The following is a 9580-nucleotide window of genomic DNA, read 5'->3' on the forward strand; positions in this document are numbered from 1 at the left end:
ACATAAAAAGATATCAAAACTTGAAACAAGAGCATGAGCATGAGCATGACCTGAGAACAAACATGGGTAAGTATTGAACAGATGCTGAAGTGATGAAGACAAGATCCTTAAATACAAACAGGGCTGAGTGGAAGTAGGAAACAGCTGGGTGATTACAATTAAAGACAGATGAGTGTGGCAGGCTGGAAAAATACAAAGAAGCTGACTGAGGTAAACATGGCACAGGAAACTGAAAACAGGAAATGAGAAAATAAGACAATACCAAAACAATCTGAAAAATACTACCAGAAAATAACCAAAACACAAGAATCATAACATAACACACAAGAATCATGACATTAAGCTGATCTTGGTTTAAAATACGGGTATAAATCACAATACGATGTTTGTTTGGATGACAATGCTGTGTGTCTTTATATCACAAAAATATGCTGTCATGCGATTTTGATTTGAATTTAGTAAATGATTGTATTAGATGGACATGATATCAAGCTACATTCAAAAATGGATTAAGATGTTTAGGCTTCRAACTGTCCCTGTGCTCTGTGTCCATCTTGAGTTTTACTTCCTCGTTTCTACCTGAAATTGGTCCGTTTTTGACCCTTTGTTCTAAAATAGCTTCCTTCACTTCTCCTYCTGTTCACTCGGTGATCAGCTCTTCTGTGGCCAACAGCAGCTGTGTCTGTGTGAAATACAGCTTCTTATTTCTCTCATGAACTCCCAGCCCTGTCCTCTCTGCTCCTGTGCAGCTGAGTGTAAAATAAGTCATAAACACACTGAGATCATCAGGTTGTTGGCATGGTGTGCAGCTCATTTGAAAGGTGGTGTTTACAGTGTGGGTTGGAGCTTTGATTTGTTCTCTGACAGGAAGAAAAGTATGCAGTGTTTCACCTAGCTTTAAAGAAACCAATATGAATCCTGTCCCAGATGACTCACAGTCCTGCTGTTTTTATTTTTCCTCCCTGCAGATAGAACTGGGCCACGGCCACTCTGGATCCTCGGTGTACCCCAACTTCCAGGACCTGAAGATCTCCCAGACGCACCCGCCCCCCCAGCCGTCTGACTCTCCCTTACACGTGAGCGGCGACTGGGAGACCTACAAGGACCACGGCGGCAGGYACTACTACTGCAACCGCGCCACGCAGGAGAGGACCTGGAAGCCGCCCCGCATCAAAGACGCCAGAGAAAACCGGCACAGCACGGGGGAAAGCTCCGAGGTGAGGCTCCGAGGAAAGTCTGGAACAAATTGTTGTAAACAAATGGTGGCGGGGAAACAAATACTGTATTTAGTTTCAGTGAAGTGTAGTATTCTGAGCTCCTCGTCCTTCAGGTTAATATTTAAACTGACATAAAACCTGAGGCGAGTGTTTGACGTGTRATAAAACCGAGGCGCAGTAAAGCTATAAAACAGCTGCAAAATAGTTGAAAACGTGTCCTCGTATTTACAGATGGGGGTTTGTTGATTTCATTTACCATGGTTACCTCCTCAATACACGACTCATAACGTCTCCTTGAACAGGTGGGATCAGAGGAACCGCCTCTCACCTGAAAGTTCCTGTCAGAAAAAAAAGCTTAGCTTTTTTTTAGATTGATTTAAATAAACTGTGGTCTTCAAAGTGCCTTAGATCCTTCAAATACAAAAATCAAAATAACATTCCAAAGTAAAAAGGAAAAAAAAAAGATTTCATGTGAGCTATTGATGCTCAGAGTATCTGGTGGGGTTAACTCTCAACTACTACCACACCAAACGTCTGCCTAATACGTATCTAAAATAAACTAAGGTTTAGCTCTTTTTGTGTTTGCTAAAATCAGTTAAATTTGGCGGCCATCTTGATCAGGTACTTTCCAAAAGTTAACTGGATGTTAATGAACATCATGTATAATCTGTCCAGTAGTTCATGAGATATTTTGCTAATAAACAGACGAACACACATGATCGCCGCAGCAATAAATGGTGAACCAGTTAYATTTTACACTGTCAAACTTGTCCTGGTTTATTTTAATTTTATTTTCAGTTTTGTTTGTTTTTGTGACGCCAATTAACAAAATTCATCTGAGGGCTCTGTAACTCTAATAAATCGTTTTACCACATTTGTTTCATCTGACAAAAACTAGGAGAATCTAAGTTTTCTTTGACAAGCAGCTCATTAACATCTAGTTGAATAAATAAAATAAAATCTAAATTTGGCTTGTAAGGTTTTTAGACTCGGCTGGTCCTAATGAGACAGGTGCAGCTCTGATCAGCTGTGATTTACAACTTGTAGAATCTGCATGTTCAGGGTGTCAGAGTCCCTGCTGCATTAAACTGCTGCACCACACTGCCACCTACAGGCCAGCATCAGTAACTTCAGTATGAGTCTGCTTCCAGGTGGCTCCTCTGGTTCTCTGAGCTTCATCCAGCCGGTGGTGGGCGCTTCTTTTAAAAACGTTCYCCTTGTTTCTGGGTGTATGACTGTATTTCTGCCTCATCCTCTGTTTTCTCCTCCTCTGTGCTGTTGGTAGACCACTCCCCTCTCGCTTTCGCCGTCTTTCCTTCCCTTCCTGTCGCTCTCCAACGGTCGACTCCAGCCTCTGTCTTCAGAGGACGCCTGCTTCAGTACCTACTCTGACCAATCAGCCGGTCACTATGGGTCCACGCTGCGTGGCTGGTCGGAGGAGATGGACGAGTACGGCCACACGCTGTACATCAGTGACTATACTAACGAGAAGGTACCGACTGCACCGAGCTTCTGTCTTTACTCAGGTGTTTGGTTCTGCACGGGGAGCAGATTTCAACTGGTTTCATGCTGAATTGATCTTTTCTTGTTGTGCATGACTCTCATGTTGGTTTGCTTCACTTTGACAGTTCTGGGCCACCTGATGATGAGAGGATTTAAATCAAGTTTAAAACAGTTTTCTTCTCTATCATTAAGTGAATAAAGATAATGTGAAGGTTTTATAAARTATAATTACTTCTGYTCTGTTTTAGATTTTTGTTGATCAAAACRTTYCTCTCATTCAGGAGGTTAACGCTCTGACTTTAAGTAAATGTAAAATATATTATTTTATTACATTATTATATATTATTATTTAAAATATTTAATTCTATTTACAAATATTTCCCCTATAAAAATACTTCAGAGTCCTTCAAAAACTTTGTTCCTTTTGAAATCTGCTTCAGCAAACTGGCKKTTTTTGTCTGCTCATGCTACTTTAGCTTTTAGCTACTGTTCTTCTACTTTTATCCTCCATTGTGCTTACCTACCATCATTCTACTAAACACCCTTTAGCTGTTTCTTTACTGCTTTTAGTTACTGTGCTGAAAGCTTTTATTTTTAGCTAGCCTTTAGCTACTTTTAGTCAAGTTTTTTTGCTATATTTAGCAGGCATATTGCTATTTTTAGCAAATGTTCATTAATTTCATCTTTTAGCAGATGTTTTATTTTTAGTTGCTGTTTGAGCTATTACCAACATCGTGCTATTTTAACATTTTAGCYACTCCTTTACCACTTTTAGCTACTGATCTTCAAACTAAACTTTTTAGCTAGCCTTTTGTTATTTTAGCAAGGTTTGCTATATTTAGCTTGCTAATTGCTAATTTGAGTATTTTTTAAATTAATGTCTGATGGTGAGGTTTTTTGTTTCTTTTAGCTTTTAGCTACAGTTCTGCTACTTTAATTTTTAAATAGCCTTTTGCTACTTTTAACTATTGTTTGGCTACTTTTAGCTTGCATTTGTCTCTCTTTAGCTAGTGTGATTCTTTCTGATTTTAGCTACTATTCTGATATTTTTACTTTTAACTTACTTTTTGCTACTTTTAACTATTATTTGGCTACTTTTAGATAGCATGTTGCTCCCTTTAGCTAGTGGGATTGTGATTTTAGCTACCATTCTGATATTTTTAGCTTGCTTTTTGCTACTTTTAACTATTGTTTGGCCACTTTTAGATTGCATGTTGCTCCCTTTAGATAGTGTATCGCTACTTCTGTCTTTTACTAACATTCATTTCTTTTAGCTTTTAGCTACTGTTCTGCTTTTTCCCCCCTAGATTTTTGTTACTTTTAACAATTGTTTGGCTTCGTACAGCTTGCATGTTGCTCCCCTTTAGCTAGTGTATTGCTTATGTAAACATTTGTTCTTTTAGCTAGTGTCCAGTTTCAGCTTCTTCAGATAGGTTTAGCATTTGAAGTACTTTTCAGTGTTTAAATTATGGCAGTTTGAAGTATTTCTGTAGGTCGGTAGGTTTAGAAAATGTTGCGTAAATAACAAAGAAAAAGAGGACTGCCACCATTTATTCTTTTCTGGTGCGTCTCTTTGTACCACCAGTGGTTAAGACATGTTGACGACCAGGGAAGACCTTATTACTACAGTGCTGACGGCTCCAGGTCAGAATGGGAGCTGCCCAAGGTAAGATGCCAAAATAAAAATAGAAATTCATCAAAAAGGAAGGTTTACTGACAGAGCAGCTGCAAATACACCGAACACACAAAATCATCCCCAAGTTCAAACTTCTTTTCTTTAAAATGTCATGATGATTTCAGCATTTCTTCCAGGACACAATTCAGCAGCTGATACCTGCTTTAAACAGGGTTTTACTAGGTAATAAAATAGGTAAACATGGTCTTAAAATTAGTTTATTTCAGTTCAGATTCTCTTTTTTAGGAACAAAAATATTTGCTTGTTTTCAAATAGTAGCCAAAATGTCAAATGTTTTTGGGATTTATAATCAAAAATCACCTTCAAAAAGCTTCATTCTGAAGATAAAAGCTAAATTCTTCCAGTTAAAAATGAACAAAGCAACCTTATTTGTTTATTTTGTGTTCAAACTTTACCTGCTTTGTAAAAACCAGCGTGAGCAAACAATCGACGGGAAGYTCAAAAGACGACCGGCTGCTCAGGTCACAAAAAAAGGGCGAAGAAATAAAAACCTGATTTACACTCTGAGGTGTTACTGATGAATTTTATTTTTTGTTGAACTTGAAGCATTTTTGGGAAAAACAAGGGAATTTAAAAATGGCCGATCCTTCCTCGTCTTATTTTCTAAACATCTGATTAAAAGTTAAACATTAACCATTTTAACTTGGATATAATTATATATTTTCTCCCCCCTGCAGTATAAACTCTCCCCACCTCAGCTGCCTGGAGACGGGCAGAAGTGTCGCAGTCTGGACAGGAAGAACGTGGAGCCCATCGTTTTGACCAAGTGGAGATACAGCACCTTCGTCCAGGAGCCGAGCGAAAAGGTCTCACAGAAATATCACAAAGTCTTTTCTATCAGCCTGATGTTTGCCTGATGTCTGGACTTTGTTCCGTATAAAACTCGTCTGTTGTGCTAACCAGCATCATGTTTGTTGAGTCCGTGTCGTCACTGATTTCCTTTGCAGCGGCTGTTAAAAACCAGGCGTTTCCGCTCCGGCTCYGCCCGGCCTCACCCGTACAAACACCAAGTCAGTAGAAACAGGAAGTGATGCTCGCCTCTTTGAATCGAAGCACACGGTTAATATGCATGAACAGAATCACAGCAGGAGCCGTTCTTTTATCTCTGTGTTTACTCCTAAAGGTGGTCTCTCACTGGGACCAGACAAGTTGCCACATTCATAAACCAGGAGCAACAACTCGTCTCCAGCACTAAAGCTGGTTTATTTCTGCACTGGACGAAAAAAAGAGAGTAGAGATTAATTTAACCAAAGTTAAAATCAGTAATAATAATAGCTAAAATTTGCTAAACTGTACCTAGAAGTTAAAATGACCAAAACTGGTGCTAAATGCTAATGTTACAAAAATCATTGATAAGAGTTAAAATTAGCAAATATAGTGACTAAAAGCTAAGAAAAACAGACCACATCTAAAAGCTAAATATAGTAAAACAGTAGCTAATAATTAAATTAGCAAGACTTTAGCTACAGGCCAAATTAAGCAAAAGAAAGGCTAAAAGCTAACTTTTGCAAAACTCTGGATGAAAGCCACAAAGAATTGCAAGGTCACWGCTAAAACTTTAAATTTCAGCTAAATAAAGATTACAGATACAAGCTAAAATAACCTATCCCATATTACAAAGCTAAAATGACCAAACCCGTAGCAACAAGCTAAAATAGGCAAAACAGTAGATACAAGCTAAAATGACCAAACAAATATCATCAAGCTAAAATGACAAAACCCACATCATCAAGCTAAAATAACCAAATGCATAGATACAAGCTAAAATGACAAAACCCACATCATCAAGCTAAAATGAYAAAACCCACATCATCAAGCTAAAATGACAAAACCCATATCATCAAGCTAAAATGACAAAACACATATCAACAAGCTAAAATGACCAAACACATATCAACAAGCTAAAATGACCAAACACATATCAACAAGCTAAAATGGGTAACTCAGTAGCTAAAAGTCAATAAATAATAATGTATTTTGAGACACTGACTGGTCTCTAACTGTCACAGTGGGATTCCACCTGAAGTAAAACATTGAGTTGATTGAAACTTGATTAAGTCTAATTAGTTTTATTATCTGGAGATTTTTACAGCACATTRAAATAACTCAAAGAAATAAAAGTGACTCTGAACACTTTCAAAGTCTCCTCTGAAATCTTCTCCAGCATGATTAAAAATCCACTCGTGTTTCCTCTCCAACACTCAGGTACTTGACACACTCGCTGCTAATTACATCACTCCCCTCCAGCCTGGGCGTCTTTGAAAACTGCCTCATTACCCTGATTTTATGTGCCTATGTGACTGTTTATTATTATTATTTTTTTTACCTCGTCCCTTTCTCCTCAATAGGAAGCTACTCAGGCCCCAAAGTCCCCCTCTGCTGACTCTGACTCCTGCTCTTCGTCTCCCAAGCACCCTGCCTCTGTTAGTACTCACCACTAACCTCACGTTAAAGCTGCAGGGYTTTAACTCGCAGAGAAACAGGTGGCAGTTTATTGCACAGTTCCTCCACAGGATGGAAAATCCTGCAAAATCTTTCAAACCAGCGTCTCTCAACATATATACAGTATATACTCGATCCTGTGCAGGAACTGTTTGGTTTTTGTTGAAAGGARAGTAATGTAATTGTTGTTGCATGGTGGGTTAATGATCCATGTCTATATTCTCTTACGTTGCTCTGGTTTGTTTAAATCTTTGTTTAATCAGCTGTTTTGTCCAGGGATGGGTAATTTAAAGGTTTTGTCCTTGAATCCAGGAGCTGCTGCTGGTGGTGTTGGGTTTTTTTCTGGCTTTTCTTTCAAAAATTGAGTAATAAATGGTTTTTTTTTTTTTGTTTCTCAAGGTTTGACAGAATCTTTCTGTGATGTGATCCTGCTGCAAGTGTCAATCAGTTTGTTTTCATTTGGTTGAGCAAAAGGGGATTTTTGTTGTTGTTTAACACGGCACTACGATTTGTTTCCTTGTTTTCCTGCAGCCATCTGAAAAGTGCGGCATCCTAAATGTGACTAAAATCACTGAGCATGGCAAGAAAGTTCGGTGAGTACGGATTATGAAGATGGATGTGAGAAAAGTTGTTTATTATCACAATCAAGGATTTTACCTTTTATTTGTTGTGGTTATTACTTTAGAAAATCATCGTTTTAACCATTAATCTATTTCAAACAATACATTTTTAAGTTTGATATAAAAATATAAGGTTTTGTTTTAGATTCTTGATTTAAAAAAAACACTAAATTTCTAACCACAACACTCACATGCAGATTAAACTCCCTCCCCTCCCTGCAGAGGGTGGTTAGTCTTTATTTACGTGMCTCACAGAGGAGTCATATGCATGAACCTGACTGGGTATAGCTTCCTCCACCCCTCTTTCCAACCAAAATATGAACATTTTTGTCGTCCAAAAAACATTGTTTTTTGAATAAAGTTTAAATCTGTGTTGATGTGAATAATTTGAACTTCCTGCAGGAAGAACTGGACTTCCTCGTGGACCGTCCTCCAAGGCTCATTGCTGCTGTTTGCCAAAGGACAAGGAGGTGGGACCAGCTGGGTGAGTGCTTCTTTTTTCCCCTTTAATCAACTCTTAAAAACTAAAAAATGTCAAACATTTCCACAGAGCTTTCAGTTCAACCTTTGTCCCAAATTGAAGTAAAATAAAACATTTTTTTTATTTTCATTCAAAGACGATAAGCTTTCACCTCCTCTGCTCTTTTGTTCAAAAAATAAATAAAAATCATTTACTGGTTAGATAGGACGTGAATCACAACAACATCCAATTATCAGGAAAACAAAACAAGAAGTGATCGAACTATTACAATATTAACAGTGTTTACTTGTTATTGTGTGTAGCTGCCAGGATCCACGCTCTGATCAGCACACACATCGCTGTAACTCCTGACTTTCTTCCTTTGGTAAAATCTAAACTCTGACAGCTGAACTCAAACTTTGACTCTTAAAATAAGCAAAACAGTGGATCCAGCTCTTTTGACACTTATTCTCCAGCGTTTTCATCTTCACCTCAACAACACAAGCTGTTAGTGCTGAAACAACCAGACTGAGTGTGGTTTTCTGCTGTCTGTCCAGTTTGGAGGAGGTCAGTCCAAACCGGAGTTCACCGTGGATCTGAAGGGAGGATCAGTGGAACACGCCTCCAAAGACAAGTCCAGCAAGAAGAACGTTCTGGAGGTGAAAGAAAACATAGATTAGACCCGATCTGTGTTTATTTTATTAGTTTTATGTGTTGTTTACATGTTTTCATGCATAACTAGGGAATCTGAGTGAGGATGTTTAATTCTGAAAAGCTGCAACTAACATTTTAAAAGTAGCTTAAATTGCTTAAACTAGCACAAAGAAAACAGAATGAGCGCATGTTTGCTGAATTAAGCAGTAAGAAGCTGAAATTATTGCAAAAAGGTGAATTAAGCTGAAAAAAAGCTGAAATTAGCTAAAGTACCGGTATATAAAAACACACAGAACAGCTGAACTTAGCAAAAGACAGCTAAAAGAAACATAAAAGTTTAAATAAGAAGAAAAGGTCAGAATGATAGCTAGAAAAATCGGCAAAATAGAAGCTGAAGCTAAAATTAGCACAAAGTTGAAAAAAAAAGGCAGAACCAGAAGAAAAGGTCAAAAGTGAAGTAAAGATTTAACCTCTTCAGCAAAACAGCATTTCCCATTTTCTATTTCTTTTAATGTCTGTTTTCTTCAGATCTGTCAGTTGAACCTGGACATGTTTGGTATCAGTAGAAACCTAAGTATCTTGGCCAAAAGCTCATGGAAATTGTTTTTACATCCACTAAACACAGTTCAAACAAACAGTTGAATCAGAATTTAAACAAACTGTACAAAATTGCATCATTGCAAATCTGTAAAAAAGATTTTTGACGTTTTTTTATAGCAAGTCAAAGCAGATACCTAAATATGTTGTAAAACCTGTTAAAAGTTTTTTTTACTTGATTTTGAATGAATGTGGTCCAATTTAAGTCAAATATAATTTCTCATGATTTTATTTAATATATGTGGTGAAAAATAGATGTTTGGATCATTTTTCAAAAGAACAAACATTCAATAACGAGTCTTTTAAGGCAGGTAAGAAAAAATAAATAACTTTTGGACGTAAAAACATAAGATTATTTAACATTTATTAATGGTATCATCATGGTCTGTCC

The 9580-nt window shown here is 37.5% G+C and overlaps 1 protein-coding gene across 8 annotated transcripts in view; it reads left to right on the top strand.

Moving 5' to 3' along the window:
* Nucleotides 1-9580, top strand: part of LOC106522898 (rho GTPase-activating protein 12) — a 61382-nt gene that overhangs the window by 41326 nt on the left and 10476 nt on the right. For 3 of the 8 annotated variants that reach the window (XM_014016130.1, XM_014016131.1, XM_014016137.1), the window contains 8 exons: nt 969-1217; nt 2503-2709; nt 4306-4386; nt 5094-5222; nt 6765-6839; nt 7390-7451; nt 7881-7962; nt 8496-8597. In XM_014016130.1, coding sequence (XP_013871584.1) covers nt 969-1217; nt 2503-2709; nt 4306-4386; nt 5094-5222; nt 6765-6839; nt 7390-7451; nt 7881-7962; nt 8496-8597 — 987 coding nt within the window. The remainder of the gene's footprint in view (nt 1-968; nt 1218-2502; nt 2710-4305; nt 4387-5093; nt 5223-6764; nt 6840-7389; nt 7452-7880; nt 7963-8495; nt 8598-9580) is intronic. The other 5 variants (XM_014016132.1, XM_014016133.1, XM_014016134.1 and 2 more) reach the window with 5 other exon arrangements.

Source organism: Austrofundulus limnaeus, unplaced genomic scaffold, assembly GCF_001266775.1.
Source record: "Austrofundulus limnaeus strain Quisiro unplaced genomic scaffold, Austrofundulus_limnaeus-1.0 Scaffold139, whole genome shotgun sequence".
In the NCBI taxonomy this organism is placed as follows: domain Eukaryota; kingdom Metazoa; phylum Chordata; class Actinopteri; order Cyprinodontiformes; family Rivulidae; genus Austrofundulus; species Austrofundulus limnaeus.